Source organism: Bubalus kerabau, chromosome 9 (genome assembly GCF_029407905.1).
Source record: "Bubalus kerabau isolate K-KA32 ecotype Philippines breed swamp buffalo chromosome 9, PCC_UOA_SB_1v2, whole genome shotgun sequence".
Lineage (NCBI taxonomy): Eukaryota > Metazoa > Chordata > Mammalia > Artiodactyla > Bovidae > Bubalus > Bubalus kerabau.
Window position 1 is genome coordinate 84,632,227 of NC_073632.1, and position 17,777 is coordinate 84,650,003.

General features: G+C 38.0%; 1 protein-coding gene across 1 annotated transcript; it reads left to right on the forward strand.

Moving 5' to 3' along the window:
- The first annotated feature begins 1,015 nt into the window (after nucleotides 1–1,015).
- Nucleotides 1,016–16,906, forward strand: CCDC28A (coiled-coil domain containing 28A). Its single transcript, XM_055591441.1, has 7 exons — nucleotides 1,016–1,111; nucleotides 1,274–1,498; nucleotides 5,437–5,636; nucleotides 8,766–8,929; nucleotides 9,741–9,895; nucleotides 10,939–10,961; nucleotides 16,335–16,906. The coding sequence occupies exons 1-7, from the start codon at nucleotides 1,016–1,018 to the stop codon at nucleotides 16,387–16,389; spliced, it is 918 nt and encodes a 305-aa protein (XP_055447416.1). The 3' UTR covers nucleotides 16,390–16,906.
- The last annotated feature ends 871 nt before the right edge of the window (nucleotides 16,907–17,777 follow it).

Genomic DNA, 17,777 nt, shown 5'->3' on the forward strand with positions numbered 1-17,777 from the left:
AGACCATCTGAACTTATCTAAAGAGTCAGCTGCTCTTGACTACTACTGTTGCCAGGCTACAGTGCAGATCTAGTGTGGTCAGATCTTCCCATTTATTATTGGGATGACAAATAGATGGGTTGACATAGCTCAAAATTAAACCCGTTTATAAGCTCTGCTCATACAGATAAGACAATTCAGAGATAAGCTGAGATATTGAGAACAGATATTGAGAAGATCACACTCTACAGCATTGCTTGTAACAGCAAAAAATGGGAAAAATTCCCATCATTATGGGAATTCTCAAATAATTTGGAGCAAGCCTATTTGATAGAATACAGTACAATTAAGACAAATGAAGTCTAGCCATCTATATTCATGTAAAAAGATCTCAAAAACATACAATTGGGTGACAAGTCAAGTTGTAGATCAATATACAAAATATAATAGTATTCATGTAAAACCAGGATAACTGCGTTTATCTTTGCTTTGCATATCTGGCATGCATATGCCGCCAGATACAGTTTTGTCACTAGCAGTGCTGGAGAAGTACGTGCTGCTCTCTCGTCTCTTCAGTCTAACAGTTTATGAATCTAAAATCTCCCCATCCCCATCCCCACCCACGGAGAAGGCTATCCAGACTAGGGAATGAAACACGGATTCGCCCCTCACTTAGGAGAGTTCGATCTCTCCCAGTTCTCAATTCCTTCTCCAGAGGCAGTATGTGTAGAGACGAACAGCCTTGGCGAAAGAAAGACGTGGATTTATCAGCCTTTTTCAGTGTCATATTCTTCATTTCAAAACGCAGATTCTAACACCTACCTTATAGACTTTAGTGAGGTTTACAGTTAACGTGTCAAATGACTAACAGTAGCTATTTATAGTACCAGTAATAGAATTTCATTTAAGGGCTCAGTATCAGGGTCGCTAAACAGAATCATGGTTTTTCCCGCTGCCTTCCAACCAAAACTGATTTACTTTGCTTTATCCTGGTGATGTTTCAGAAACAGTCCAGAAGAGTTGCTATGGCGACACTATGGTTCCGCCTCTAAGCTCGTTCGAACAGCTTGCTGGGAATTGTAGTGCGTGGGAGATTACACTCACGGAGGAGGCGGGGCAGCTTCCGGAAAAGGTATATTTCCGGTTCTTGCCTTCACACCTACCTTCCTTATCCTCCCCGCTTCTGGGCCATTGAGCCCAAAATAAAAGCCCATATATGTGTCTTCCTTTCCATGCTTGTCGAACTTACAGTTGAAGACAGGATAAGGGAAGCAATGTGATGCCAGGGCCGTAGAAGGGAGCCACACAGGTGGTACAGGAAGAGGCGGGGCGCCCGCCCAGGGCACGGAGGCTCTGCCTCCTACATCACTTCCGTAAACAAAGAGCACTGTGGAGGTGCAGGGTCCGGGATGTGACCCCGGCTCGAGCTGCAGCGGTAGAATCGGCGGCTGCGGCGGTGGCTTCAGAGGCCCCGGGGTCTTTGCAGGGTGAAGAGAACCACGATCCCCTTTCTCCTCAGGTACGAAGTGGAAACAAAGACACCTCCGCACTGTCCCTTCTAGGCCCCTCCCATCACTCTCTCTGGCCACTTCTGTATTCTGGGCGGTGAAGGGTCTCCGTGACGGCTGATTCAGTTCAGTTCAGTTCAGTCGCTCAGTCGTGTCCGACTCTTCGCGACCCCATGAATTGCAGCACGCCAGGCCTCCCTGTCCATCACCAACTCCTGGGCAAGGGAAATGAGGTGAAGTCTAAAGAGACTCTTAGTGGTCTTTCTTGGAGGCTGTGAGTTCCTGGCTTTCAAAAGACTACGAGCTGTATTTTGTGAAGGTCTTTTCTGAAAGGTTCCTTGCTGCTTGATATACAGGAGGAATTTCGGTGTTCCTGTAGTAGTGATGTTACTTCCCAACACGGGTAATTTTCGAGCCCTTTGCCCTCAGAACATCTTAGTTTAGACCACTCTTGGTTTATTTGCGTTGCTTTACTTCCTAGTTTTCTTTTTTTTTTTTTTTCCTTCTTGTATCACCAACTGTATATAAGCATCATTAAATTAAAAAACCAGCGTGTTTATGTGTAGCATAAATGTGTAAGATCCTTGCCTCTGAAGAACTGATATCCCATCTTCTGTGTTGTTATTTTTTAATTGTTATAATTTAATTTGTGTTGCATGCCGAACCAACCCCAGAAGGTCTGTTCTGTTACTGAGAATGCTTCTTAAAGGAAAAAGTGTTAACCAAGATTTAAGCAGTTTGTTCTCTGCACTGACAGACTGGGCAGTACAGCCTTTCCTTTACAGCCTTTGGTTCTTTGGCAGTTTAGCTCCAGTTATGATTGTCTAGAGTCAGCCGAATAAACTGAGTTCAGTAGTTTAATAACAGTGCTAGTAGCACACACACATACAAGTTGTTTTCATTAAAATTCAAAAGCAATTACTTTAGGAGTGATATCAATGTATTTGAGTCTTTTTGAATGGTCATTGTTGTTTAGTTGCTAAATGGTGTCAGAAGACTCTTTTGTGACCCCATAGACCATAGCCCACCAGGCTCCTCTCTCCATGGGATTTTCCAAGCAAGAATACTGGAGTGGGTTGCCATTTCCTTCTCCATTGAATGGTCATAGAATGATTAAATTCAGCACAGCACAGTCAAGACCTAATGCTGCTGAGGCTTTTTGCCATCTGATGAGACAAGTAATCATATAAATTTCTCATCTTATGATACATGAAACAGTATAATTAGGAAGAGTTGAATTTATGCATAAGTAAAAAGGAAATGTAGAAGGATGTTTTTAGATAGGTGGCTGTTAAGAAAATAAAGCTGGTTAATACATAAAATTAAGGGATAGTACTGGGTAAATTCCTTTGTGGCCCAGCTGGTAAATAATCCGCCTGCAGTGTGGGAGACCTGGGTTCGATCACTGGATTGGGAATATCCCCTGGAGAAGGGAAGGGAAAGGCTACCCACTCCGCAATTCTGGCCTAGAGAATTACATGAGTCCATGGGGTCACAAAGAGTTAGACACGACTGAGCAACTTTTTCTTTCATATATATTCTCTCTGGAAAAACCAACTGTAATTTCATAGTGTAACTTTTAAAATGAAAATTCTTTGTCATTGCCTTTCTTTGGGATTGCCTTTCTTGGAAGTACGTGAACCATGAACTTTCAGATGTTCAAGCTGGATTTAGAAAAGGCAGAGGAACCAAAGATCAAATTACCAGCATCCACTGGATCATTGAAAAGGCAAGAGAATTCCAGAAAAACATCTACTTCTGCTTTATTGACTATGCCAAAGCCTTTAACTATGTGGATCACAACAAACTGTGGAAAATTCTTAAAGAGATGGTAATATCAGACAACCTATGACCTGCCTCCTGAGAAATCTGTATGCAGGTCAAGAAGCAACAGTTAGAACTGGACATGGAACAAACTGGTTCCAAATTGGGAAAGGAGTGCGTCAAGGCTGTATATTGTCACCCTGCTTATTTAACTTACGTGCAGAGTACATCGTGTGAAATGCCAGGCTGGATGAAGCACAAGTTGGAATCAAGATTGCCGGGAGAAATATCAGTAACCTCAGATATGCAGATGACACCACCCTTATGGCAGAAAGCAAAGAAAAACTGAAGAGCCTCTTGATGAAAGTGAAAGAGGAGAGTGCAAAAGTTGGCTTAAAACTCAACATTCAAAAAACTAAGATCATGGCATCCGGTCCCATCATTTCATGGCAAATAGATGGTGAAACAATGAAAACAGTGACAGCCACGAAATTAAAAGACGCTTGCTCCTTGGAAGAAAAGCTATGATCAACCTGCTCCTGCTGCTGCTAAGTCGCTTCAGTCATGTCTGACTCTGTGCAACCCCAGAGATGGCAGCCCACCAGGCTCCCCCGACCCTGGGATTCTCCAGGCAAGAACACTGGAGTGGGTTGCCATTTCCTTCTCCAATGAATGAAAGTGAAAAGTGAAAGTGAAGTCGCTCAGTCGTGTCCTACTCTTAGTGACCCCATAGACTGCAGCCTACCAGGTTCCTCCATCCATGGGATTGTCCAGGCAAGAGTACTGGAGTGGGGTGCCATTGCCTTCTCCAATGATCAACCTAGACAGCATATGAAAAAGCAGAGACTTTACTTTGCCAACAAAGGTCTGTCTAGTCAAATTGACCTATGGTTTTTCCAGTAGTCATGAATGGATGTGAGAGTTGGACTATAAAGAAAGCTGAGTGCCAAAGAATTGATGCTTTTGAACTGTGGTGTTGGAGAAGACCCTTGAGAGTCCCTTGGACTGCAAGAAGATCAAACCAGTCAATCCTAAAGGAAATCAGTCCTGAATATTCATTGGAAAAACTGATGCTGAAGTTGAAACCTTGGCCACCTGATGCAAAGGACTGACTCATTTGAAAAGACGCTGATGCTGGGAAGGATTGAAGGCAGGAGGAGAAGGGGATGACAGGATGAGATGGTTGGATGGCATCACTGACTCGATGTACATGAGTTTGAGCAAGCTCTGGGAGTTGGTGATGGACAGGGAAGCCTGGTGTTCTGCAGTCCATGGGGTCACAAAGAGTTGGACACAACTGAGCAACTGAACTGAACTTTTTTTATATTGGCAAAACTAAATGTATATAATAAAATTTCATGTTTCCTTGGAAGTAGAAAAAGTAAATTCAAAATAGTCATGGAACAAGTTTAACTTTACAGAACAGTTTCTGTCAAGGAACCAGAATCAGTATTATCTCTTGGGAGAAATTCAATTTCTATGTGGTAGTTGAAATAAGGTTTCTGGTTGCTAGTTAAAATGCAGGTACCTATGTCAGCTGGGAGGGATTGGGGGCAGGAGGAGAAGGGGACTACAGAGGATGAGATGGCTGGATGGCATCACTGACTCGATGGACATGAGTTTAAGTGAACTCCAGGAGTTGGTGATGGACAGAGAGGCCTGGCGTGCTGCGATTCATGGGGTCGCAAAGAGTTGGACACGACTGAGCGACTGAACTGAACTGATGTCAGTTATACATCTGTTTAAATCTAGTTCTTTTTTCAAAGAATACATTTTAGAAGGGAAACCTAAAGACCACTTAAGGCTTGAGTCAGGCTGAATGATTTGTTTGGTGTTTAGGTGTCATACCCTTTCTATAACGATACAGGTTTTTTGAGGGCAAGGACTTTGTGTTGCTCAGAACTGTCTCACCAATGCCCAACATAGTGTCTGACATGTGGAAGAGAGTAAATATTTATGGGATGAATTAGTAAAATGATGAACAAAATTTCTTGTCTAACAGGCAGTTTTGGTTAGGGCTTCTGTGTATTTAGTACAGTAAATTAAGCTCAAGGATCTTTGTTCTAACTTTCTTTAATGACCTCTGAAGTTCTTGATCATCTTTCAGCCCATAAAGTGGGTCTTTGAACCCCTTTCATTTTGGCATCTTATAGCATATGTGTATAAATCTGCTGTATTTCCTTAGGTCATAAGAAGCTGGCCTGGGTGCAATAAGGAACTTAAAACAATGGAGGAGCGCAAAGTGAAGAGGAGAAGTCCTAAGTCCTTTAGTGCCCACTCTACTCAGGTTGTTAATACCAAAAAAAATGCCATTCCAGTTAGTAAAAGCACGGGGTTTTCAAATCCTGCATCCCAGTCAACTTCACAGCGACCAAAGTTAAAAAGGTGAATTCTTCTCTTTTACATTATTATAGCAAAATGCTATTAAAGGAAATACTAAATCCACTCAGTCTTATAACATATTTTTTATCTTGGTTTGACTTTTGAGGCACATACTATATGTGATTTAGAAAAAATTTTATGAAGGTTACAGTGTACAGAGATTAAAAAATGCAGAATGAATGATTGGCTTTAAGGCTCTTTGTCTCATATTAAAATATACAGAGCAAGAGAACTTGTAGACAAAGTTGATGAGCTAGCCAGAAATGGAAAAGAGGTATGTGGTGGTGGTTTTTTAAACTGAATATTTGTGCTTTAGGTTTTTTTTTTTAAATAATGAATTCATTGTTTTAATAGAAATGATTTGTATTTATTGTAAATATTTAAACACAGGAAAAATTCAAAGAACAGAAGAACACTAAAATTCCACCACCTGGAAGTAATCACTATTAACGTTTGGTGAACATCGTTTGTCTTAAAACTTGAAAGGCAACAGGGGACAAGTTTGAATGTGTTATGTATCACTGCTGCATATATGTATTTTGTAGTGTTAGATATTTGGAAAGCAAGATAATATCTTTAGAGAAAAAGCACTTTGTAACCTCCATCCTTTAGATAGTTATGATTAAATAAAGTTCCAGTTGCAAGTTCATCATGAGAGTCAGTTGAGGAAGTAACGCTGTGACACTTGGTAGCCGCTAGATTTACACAGAAGACAAGAGGGCTGTCTCGGTGGTGATCTCACACTCTTTTGAGGAAGCCAAAGAGGCATAACCAGAGACACTTAGAGAAGAACATTCCAATAAGGACTAAATGAAAAACAACAGGAGTTACAAGGGCTTCTTTTAAGTACATTGTCCAACTGGAAAGGAGTTTTCCTCCTGGAGGAGTTTAATTTGGAGTCAGATTTTGAATATGGTTATGGTTGGTGGAAAAAGAGGGCCAAGAGATTTGCAAGGAGATTACTCCTTTTTCCAAATTTTTGCATCAGTTTATTTGTAGCTCATTGTCATTTTCTACCTGGTACTTTTATTCCTATACGCCATTCTAGAATGTAGGCTTCCTGAGGCCTGGGGCTTATGTGCCAGACAGTATTTAGAGTGGGATTGGCACAAAGTATAATTTCAGTGGGTACTTTTTAATTGAATTATTTTAAAATAAAGTGAAACAGCATGACATGATCAAAAAACTTGAAGTAGGAAGGGACAGATTTATATTTTCTTTTTTGAGAGGATTGTTAAATGATGAACTGACAGTTATTTGGATAAAGCTTCCAGTTTGGAAAAAAAACAATTTGCTACACCAAGACCTTATATTCTGTAGTAGTTTATCTCAGATTTTAATGTGGGTATGAATCTCCTGGGGATCATTTTAAAATGTCGTTTCTGAATCAGTTAGTCTGGGATGGGGCTTCAGATAAGCAATTCTAGTAAGCTCACAGGTAATAGGGATGGTACAGGTCTTAGACAGCACTAGAGTAGCAATCTAATATCATATACATATAAAATTACAAATCTTGCTTTGTGAAGAACTGTTACTGACCTACTGTCAACAGCCCATGTGTTCTAAATTGATTTCAAGAGAATTCGTTTGTCTTGCCACCTTCCCCCTACACCCACAGCCCACCCTACTCATCTGACCCAAACTGTAGTGAGTACAGTTGTGGGGAAGATGTCTCCACACAACATTATGCAGAAACTAATTGAGTACTCAGTATATGTGTACTTCAGGATCTGTAGTATGTGTTGGGGTTATAAAAGTAACCCCTGTTCCCAGTTAGTCTTTGAGCCTTCATTCACATACCACCTTTAGGAAGTCTCTTCTGCTGTCCCTAGGCTGAATGAACTGTTTTTTCTCTCTGTTCCCATATCTCAATGTGTGTAGCGCCATCACTTGGGAGCCTGGGATATGCTAGACATGTATAATAAGAATCAATCTCTACTAAGGGTTCTGAAAGGGCCTTCCTGAGGAAATCACATTTAAAGGATGTGTGGGAAGTAGCCTGGCAAAAATGGCAGTGGCGAGGCAGGGAAGGATGCTAATGTAGGCAAAGGATTAGCTGAAAGGAGATGAGAGAATGGATTTCTAGGAAGCAAGAGAGATTCAGAATGTCTGGAGCATTGATAGAACAAGAGAGAATAGGATTCCTGAAGGTTATTGGACTACTGAAGGGTTTGAATTATGTCAATTATATGATCTGATTTTACTTTTTAAAAATTGACTTGACTGCTCTGTGGGCAAGGAAGCGGGACTCAGACAATACACAGAGGCAGGGAGACCAGTTGGGAAGCTGTTGGACTCATTCAAATAAAGAACAGTAGCAGTGGAAAAGGAAAGAACCAGAGAGCTTATAGAGAGCTTTATGGATATAATCAACAGGACTTCCTGCACATGGGAACCATAGGAAGCTGGAGGAGTCAAGGATGATAACAGACTTTAGCACTCCATAACATCATGATTGTGAATTTATGTCTGTCTTTCTCCTTAGACTGGGCACGCTTCAGTACAATAACTGATGTCCTGTGCATGTTCATGTACTCAGTATCTGGCACCAAGTCAGCTACAGAGTGGGGGCCCCATAACTACTACTGGACAACCCATAGTTCGGGGAACAACTGGGATAAGGTTTAGATGAGAAAGCAGAATGTTTCCTGAGAAATGAAATATGAAACTTAGGCTAGTAAGAAGACTTACTGATTCTCTTTTCAGTTATTTATTTATTTGCATATCTAAAGAATTAGCATACTGGAGGAAAAGAATTTCTGGCAGCCCACTCCAGTATTCTTCCCTGGAGAATTCCAAGGACGGAAGAGCCTGGCAGGCTACAGTCCATGGGTTGCAAAGAGTCAGACACGACTGAGCGGCTGAGCATGAAGATCTATTACTCAAACTTTTTATATACCTTAGTAGTTCTAGTTTACATTTGTTTGAGATTTTCACATCCTGTTCTTCTGGTTTCTGCCTTGAAATGACTGGTTTTATTTAGTATTGTTTTTATCCTTATGTCTTGTTTTTATGGAAAAATCCATTTAACTCACTAATTTTGCTGAATCTAGAACAACCTGAAAAAATAGAATGATCTCTTTTTAAAGATAATCACATGCAGTTGATTTTTTCATTGCCTCCTTTTAACAGAGTGACGAAGGAAAAGGCCAGACCTCCGGGTGGAGAAGGGAGAGGCGCCCAGGCAGCCCCGATCCAGCACTCCTTCCTTACCGACGTCTCCGACGTCCAAGAAATGGAGAGGGGCCTGCTCAGCCTGTTAAACGACTTCCACTCTGGCAAACTCCAAGCATTCGGTGATCCACAGTGTTTCTGTCCACTCTTTTCCTTCTCAAGATGTTTGCATCATATTTTCTGCATGTATTTGTCATTCCTTTTTTTAAAGTGTCAGGTTTTTTTAATTAGAAAAGTCCAGAGGCATAAAATGCAATCATCCTAGATTTCATTTGTCATGGGATATAATTTGCCTTTTAAAATTTCAGGAGAAAAGATTTTTTTTAACAAGGGTTGATTAGTTGAAATGTTAAAGTAGGATTGCTGTTGATGGATTAAGTCTCTTGAAAGTGTAACAAACAATAGGGACATTCTTTGTCAATTAAAATATTTTAGATTTAGTGTTTTCAATTTGGAAAGACTGGATTATTTTTCTTTGAAGCCTAAACTTATTTCTTGCTCACGAGTCCTGATTTTCAAGAATTTCATGGCTGAAGTTCTTATAAGACTGTTAATTTCACTCAGATTATTATAAAATGCTGGGTTACTTAATTCTAATGGCATTTGTCAACTAGGACATGAATAGATGGTATTAACACTCCTATATATGATATTACTATTTAAAAAAAATATTTTAGCTAAAAGCATTCTTATATTTAAAAAATTTTTTTCTATATAATTTTTTAATGCCTGATCATGTTTTAGACTGTTGTTGTTTTCTTGATCAGGGATTTGATTTATAATTTTACGCAGAAAATATGCAGTCATTACAATGTAATTTACAAAAGAAAGAAAACTGATTTATTTTATGTACCTAGACTTTAGAAGTTTTTCCTCAAGACAGTTAGTTTAACCTATCCTAATCTTTATTAATGTTCTGGAATGTTCCCCCAGGAAATGAATGTTCCATTGAACAGATGGAACATGTTCGGGGAATGCAGGAGAAATTAGCTCGCTTGAACTTGGAGCTCTATGGGGAGTTAGAGGAACTTCCCGAGGACAAGAGAAAAGCAGCCAGTGACTCTAATCTGGAGAGGCTTCTGTCTGATGTGAGTACCATCCTCTTTTTTTTTAATTCTTTTTATAGTCAAAATTTGTATTGAGATAAAATTCACCATTTTAATCATTTTAAAGTATAAGTTCAGTGATTTTTAGTATACTCACAAAGTTGTACAGATATCACCACATCTAATTTCAGAACATTTTCATCACTCCAGAAAGAAAGCCTATACCTCTCCATTCTCCCCTCTCCCCGTCCCACAGCAACCACCAGTTTATCTTCTGTCTCTATAGATTTGCCTACTCCGCACATTTCATATAAATGGAAATCATAAAATATGTGACTATATATGTCTGGATTCTTTCACTTAGTGTAAAGTATAGTGTTTTTTAAAAAAAATTTATTCAAAGGAAATTATATTTACATCTAAGCATATTTTCTGAGATGCTGGCAAATCTAAAAGTAAAAATATTTGCTTCTGTACATATATAAAGGATCTTAAGATATAAAAATATCTCAAAAGATCCTGGCATGATTAATACATTTCGCATTAATTACTCAGGTGGTAGTTGCATATACATTTGGTGTTTATTGTAATTTAGTCCAGGGTCTGCATAGAACTGTATAACTTTAGGCAATTTAATGTTTTTGTAACTCGGATTTTTCTCTCTGCAAAATAGGGATGGTTAATTCTACTTGCTACTAAAAGCTGAGTATCATGTGAAATCTTTTTGTAATCCATAAAGTTTTTAAAGATTTTGATCATTAAAATGGCAACTTTTTTCTTTTAAAACCTATCAGAGATGATTATAGTTAAGAATGGTTTTAAGAATACTTATAAAGCTTCTTTGTTTATCATATGGTTTTAACTCTTTTCTCATATTCTTATTTCATAAATGCTAAAGCTACTTTATTATTATTTTAAGTGACTTTCTCGGTCTAAAAAGTTTTGGAAAGTTCTTTAATATTTTGCTTTTTTATTTAAAGAAAGTTTAAATAGAAATAATTTCTTTAATATCTGATTAACAGTTATCTTCTTATGATATTTATGTTATAAAAATGAAAATTAAATTTGTTGCTTTGTGTTTACAGCTAGAAGAATTGAATTCTTCCATGTATCCTTTGCTTAGTATCAGCAGTGAAAAGTTTACAGATTGTAATTTTTGGTGAATAGTACTAATCAAGTGAAGAAACCTACTATTATTTACTGGGGCCATCTCTTTTTCCTTTTGGTTTCTAAATGAAATTTCCTAATTGTTTTGTATGCTTAAAATTTGTTTTTCTATCATTTGTGCCTTACTTTGTGTTGTTTCTGGAATTTTAAAACAAAATTTTAAATATTTTAATCAAAAGAATTAAGAATTAGCCTAGTTGCCATATACATTATTTTGAATCTTAGATTCTTAAGGTAAATGGAAGTTGGATAGTGGACATAATAGACTACACTAAATTTAATGTTAGAATTAGATGCATTAAAAAAGGTGTATTATGGGGTTAACTTAGAGGAAATCACCCAGGCACATGTAAAATATTCATGTTTTGACATTCCAATTTAGAGCATTAATTTCAAGAACTTTTTAAAATGTATTTTTGAATGTAGTGATAGGCACAATATGAGGTATGTAAGAATAAAAAAAAAATGATCCCGTCTATATAGAATAATTTTAGAAGTAAGGCATCACTTTGAACCAAATAATGAGATATTGGTAAGGATACTGGTTATAGAGTCAAGAGATTTGATTTTCAAAATTTTATTCCACATTTTGCTAATGTAAATTTTGGTAGATTGTTTAACATCTTAGAGTGTCCTCTGTAATTTGAGATAATTGCTACATGTAATGATGTGTATATGAAAATTTCCAAACTATATGTATTGGCTATATATTTTAAAAATATTTTGCTATTATTGCTATAAAATATACTATTTCTAACTGCTAAATTGTACAATAACAACAATGAAGAAATAGGAAGATATATATATAAATCCAGTAGTAGTAACTAATATCTAACCTTTATTGAATACCTATTATTCGCCAAGTATTATATGAAGCATTTCACATGCATTATCTCATTTGGTCCTCCCCATGAAAGTAGGTGGTTCTACCCTTCATTTTACAGATGAAGAAAATACACTTTTAAGAAGCCACATAAACTGTAGGGAGATATGGATGTGAGATATCATTGTAAAGAAAGACTTTAATACGGCGGTAAGATATGAGTTAATTAGGAGGCATTTCTCAAGGGATAGTTCCTAGTTCTTTTTTTATATTCTTTTTATAAAAATGTTTTTATTTATTTATTTATTTGGCCGCACTGGGTCTTAGTTGCAACATGTGGGATCTAGTTTCCTGACCGGGGATTCAACCCAGGTCCCTGTGTTGGAAGTGTGGAGTTTTAGCCACTGGACCACCAGGGAAGTTCCTTTTATATTTGTTTTAAGCTTCATATTCTATGCTTTATATTCTTTCTTATATGCTTATGACACATAATTTCTATCCTCTTATCTGAGTTTTTGTTAAATGTTTAGACTTATTTGTCTCACCAACTTCCTCATTTCAACCTCCACATTTAAACAAGGCATGGTGGTAGAGTACAAGAACATGGGCTTTGGATTGCTTGGTTTCAGATCTTGATAAGCAGCCGTAACCTTGAGCAAAGCCTGGCAACCTTAGTTTCCTCATCATTAATAAATGTTCTCTCTGTAATCACACTTTCCCCTCCTAATTTTCCTCTCTATAATCAGTTGTTTTTGTTCAGTCACTAAGTCATGTCAGACTCTTTGTGATCCCATGGACTGCAGCATGCCAGGCTTCCTTGTCCTTCGCTATCTCTCAGAGTTTGCTCAAACTCAAGTCCATTGAATCAGTGATGCAGTCCAATATTCTTATCTTCTGTTGTCCCCTTCTCCTCCTGTCTTCAATCTTTCCCAGCATCAGGGTCTTTTTAATGAGTTGACTCTTCAAATCAGGTGGCCAAAGTATTGGAGCTTCAGCTTCAGCATCAGTCCTTCCAATTAATATTCAGGATTGATTTCCTTTAGGATTAACTGGTTTGATCTCCTTGCTGTCCAAGGAACTCTCAAGAGTCTTCTCCAGCACCACAATTCAAAAGCATGAATTCTTCAGTGCTCATCCTTCCTTATGGTCCAACTCTCACATCTGTACATGGCTACTAGGAAAACCATAGCTTTGACTATACGGACCTTGGTAGGCAGAATGATGGCTCTGCTTTTTAATATACTGTCTAAGGTTTGTCATAGCTGTCCTTCCTTCCTTTTAATTTCATGGCTGCAGTCACTGTCCTCAGTGATTTTGCAGCCCAAGAAGGTAAAATCTATCACTCTTTCTACTTTTTTCCCCATCTGTTTTCCATGAAGTGAAGGGACCAGATGCCATGATCTTAGTTTTTTGGATGTTGAGTTTCAAGCCACCTTTTTCACTCTCCTCTTTCACCCTCATCAAGAGGTTCTTTAGTTCCTCTTTGCTTTCTGCCATTGGAATGGTATCATCTACATATCTGAGGTTGTTGATATTTCTCCCAGAAGTCTTGATTGCAGCTTGTGATTCATGCAGCCTGGTATTTCACATGATGTACTCTGCATATAAGTTAAATAAGCAGATCGTCTTGGACATCTGAGTGCCTTCCTGAGCATGTACACTTGGACATTTGGGTAACCCTGAGTCCAACTCATGAATGACAAAACCAGAGAGAGACAACTACAGTTAAAGACTCCAAACCAGTGGGTCTCATTGGCAGAATGCATACTACTTCTACCTTAAAGTGACTGGTCACCCCTTCAGATCAGATCAGATCAGTCGCTCAGTCATGTCCGACTCTTTGCAACCCCATGAATCGCAGCACACCAGGCCTCCCTGTCCATCAGCAACTCCCGGAGTTCACTCAGACTCATGTCCATCGAGTCAGTGATGCCATCCAGCCATCTCATCCTCTGTCGTCCCCTTCTCCTCTTGCCCCCAATCCCTCCCAGCTTCAGAGTCTTTTCCAATGAGTCAACTCTTCGCATGAGGTGGCCAAAGTACTGGAGTTTCAGCTTTAGCATCACTCCTTCCAAAGAAATCCCAGGGCTGATCTCCTTCAGAATGGACTGGTTGGATCTCCTTGCAGTCCAAGGGACTCTCAAGAGTCTTCTCCAACACCACAGTTCAAAAGCATCAATTCTTCGGTGCTCAGCCTTCTTCACAGTCCAACTCTCACATCCGTACATGACCACAGGAAAAACCATAGCCTTGACTAGACGAACCTTTGTTGGCAAAGTAATGTCTCTGCTTTTGAATATGAGGCCGAGCTGAATGGGGGAGACAGAAGTTGGTTAGTCTTAAGTATGGGTCACCCATTAGAGATGGTTCTCAAAGTGAGGTGTGAAATGATGTTTCATTGTTACGACTTTTAGGAGCACCAGAATGAGGTGCATTCAACTATTTGGGGGCATTAAATAGGGGAAGGTGGGTGCAATGCAGTGTTCTTTTTATCCTTTATATTATGTTCCAGTTGTTAAGCTGAACTTAGGACACATTTGAAAAAAAAGTATTGGGATTTGGACATCACATAGAAAAACTAGTTTCTAATCTACAGGGTATTGGGCTTTGGAAAAGAGAGAAGAAGAGGGAAGAAAATAATTTTTATATATTTCTTTCCCCCATATATATTATGAAAAAAATAATTAAAATATCTTCCCAAAGATTTTAGGTAATTGAAATATATCCCTGGATATCTGTGAGCAGTGTTTTCTGGGATCTACATACAGAAGAAAGAGCAGTTTATTATCTGCTGAGCAATAGATAGGATTGAATAATTTTTATTAGTTATTTAGAGAGCCTAAGAAAAGGCTACAGTCCCTGACAGAACAAGTAGAAAAGTCTCTGCCTGCTAAGAATGATGATAAGTGGTCAAACATAGCCCTGTCATCAGTGCCCCTATTTTTTTAATGTTCAAGATTATTTAAAAATCCTTTCTATTACTATAGCAGATATTGCTAATCAGTCATGGCACTGTCTGCCATTTAACTGGACAGGGACATGAAATTACTTGCTCTCTCTTAATTACAGTTAGTTGTCAGGCATTATCAGTTCTGTTTTATATTTCATTCTCTACCCTCATCACCTGATTCTATAATATTTCAAATTTCTGTTCTCTGGAAACCCTAGAGTTGCACTGTTCAATATGACAGCCGCCAGCCAGGTTACCACTGAGCACATGATTGTGTCCAGATGGACTGAAATATGCTATAAGTGTAATGTGCACACCGACTTTCAAAGATTTAGCCTGAAAAGAAGAATGTCAAGTATTAATGTTTTTATAAAGATTACTTGTGAAATGATAATTTTATAATTATTAGTATAAATAAGTATATTTTAAAACTATATCTGTTGCTTTCATTATATTTCTGCTGGACAGTACTGCTGTAGACTTTAGACATTGCCACTAAGTTATTCTTCCTAAAACATCACTTTTATCTTGCCATTCCTGTTTCTTACAAGTTTTTCACTGTGTCAGACTTTTTAAAGGCTCTCAATAATTTGATCACAACATATTCGTCCTGTTATGTTTTTCATTATTTTTCATTCCCATCAAGTTGGTTCTCTGGATGCTCAAATTTATGCTCACCTTAATGCCTTTGTTCAGGTTGTACTTTCTACCTAGAGTTACTCTGGCCTACCCTTTCTCCTTATCAAATAACACTCAAGCTGACCACATTCATAAAGCATTTTGTTTGTACCTCAGACTAGCATTCTGCCTCGTTTCATCTTATATGTGTTAAATTTCAACCTTCCAACCGAACGACAATATCTTTGACAGCAGAGCTCATGTCTGTACATTTTTTGCAAACATCTGCTACACATGTATTGCTAGCATTTAGTTGTCCACGGGATATCTAGACCATTGTTTGAACTGGGTCTTGAAAAACAGGTGGTAAGTGGATCATATAGGTGAAAGAGGAAAATGAAAGTCAGTGATTAGAAGGATAGGGAATAAACTTTGCAGGAATTCTATCCTATTTCCAGTCTTCTTGAAGAATACGTCAGAGGATTATAGGAAAGGTTTTAGAACTATGATGATTTTCTTCTATTTTATTCTTTTGGACTTTCAAAAAGAAATTCTTCCCAAGGATCATAAAGTGGTGTTGTCTTCTCAAGTGAATTTTGTTAATCCAGTAAGTTTTCATATTTTCATATTTACCATGAAGATGATTCTTGCTGCATTAAAGTCATTTTGTACTCTGTTAGAACCAGGAACACAGTCTTGAATCAGTGACTTTAAGTCTTCAAATTCTAGACATAGTAAAATACTTCACTACATTTAAAGACCGTCTTACCACATCCAAGTTTCTCAATAACAGCATAGGCACTTTCTCTTTAAACATATTTCTTTTTCTAATACCTCTGTCTCTTAGCTCTTGAATGTAATTTCCAGAAATGTAAAAGAAGTACTCATTAGAGAATGAAAATGTTCTTAACTGATGACTTCAGACAAAAACTCCATTTGGCAGATGCACAAGATGTTCCAAATACTTCCACCAGCTAAAATAAAATTCAGTTGCTGTCTCGTGGTTTGAAGAAAAGCAGCACCATTTACTTTTCCAGCTGAATCCAGTAGCAGAATCATCTTCCACAATAAGGAATTAAAGTAATTAAAGTGCAAATACAGTGATTGCTTTCACATGCTGCTTTTAGTAAACTTGACATGCCATAATTCACCTAACTGGAGGTCTAGGCCTTGTTGAAGGCTTAATCAGGAAATGTGATACAGAGCTTTTGCTGCTATGCTTAATATTGTTGCCTTACGGGTTTATACTTGAAATGCACTGTGCTAAATGTTGTTGATGGGGCTGAAGGATTTATCCTTCCTGAGCTCATCAAACTTATTCCACTGTTGATAAGTTGATGATACACAGGCTTTTTGTGGCAGCCCAGCTTCAGTTTACATTAGACAATCAGTACACACACCTGGTGTGTTTTCCAGTGGCCAGTGACAACAAAATGTTGAATGAATATTTGTGAAATTTGCTATTTTTAATAAAGTGATTGTTTTAAATTAAAAACAGTCTCTCTGTTTTAGATAAAATTACAGTCTTCAGTCTGGAAATACAAGGGCTGGCTCAATCCTCAAAGGGTAAACTGATTTTAGAAAATTGAGGTTCTGTACCTTTCTTGCAAACCTTGCACCTTGTGCACATTTAAATATTGATATAATGAAAAAGAGCCTGGGCTTTGATCTTACTTAGACCTTGGTTAGAATCTCCATTCTGCCCCTTAGCTTTAGGTTCATGTGTGTTTACTCAGTTTGTTTTTTTTTTTTAACCTAGAAAAATGTGGTTAATAACCAGCTTGTAATGGCTGTACTGAGGAAGTAAAACATGTACATATAAGATCCTTAGCACAATAGTTGACACCAGTAATGTTCAGCAGTCAGTACTTATTAATATTAACATTAGCTTTTAAACAATATGTGAACCGTGAACTTCCAGATGTTCAAGCTGGTTTTATTTATTTATTATTTTATTTTTTTTTTTTTACTTTACAATATTGTATTGGTTTTGCCATACTCAAGCTGGTTTTAGAAAAGGGAGAGGAACTAGAGATCAAATTGCCAACATCCTCTGGATCATGGAAAAAGCAAGAGAGTTCCAGAAAAACATCTATTTCTTCTTTATTGACTATGCCAAAGCCTTTGACTGTGTGGATCACAATAAACTGTGGAAGATTCTGAAAGAGATAGGAATACCAGACCACCTGACCTGCCTCTTGAGAAACCTGTATGCAGGTCAGGAAGCAACAGTTAGAACTGGACATGGAACAACAGACTGGTTCCAAATAGGAAAAGGAGTACATCAAGGCTGTATATTGTCACCCTGCTTATTTAACTTATATGCAGAGTACATCATGAGAAATGCTGGGCTGGAGGAAGCACAA

Excerpts from the sequence above, each read along its gene's own strand:
- CCDC28A (XM_055591441.1), top strand. The coding sequence starts at position 1,016 with ATGGTTCCGCCTCTAAGCTCGTTCGAACAGCTTGCTGGGAATTGTAGT. Across the intron at positions 5,637-8,765 it reads CAGCGACCAAAGTTAAAAAG|AGTGACGAAGGAAAAGGCCA; the intron begins GTGAATTCTTCT and ends TCCTTTTAACAG. Across the intron at positions 8,930-9,740 it reads TGGCAAACTCCAAGCATTCG|GAAATGAATGTTCCATTGAA; the intron begins GTGATCCACAGT and ends ATGTTCCCCCAG.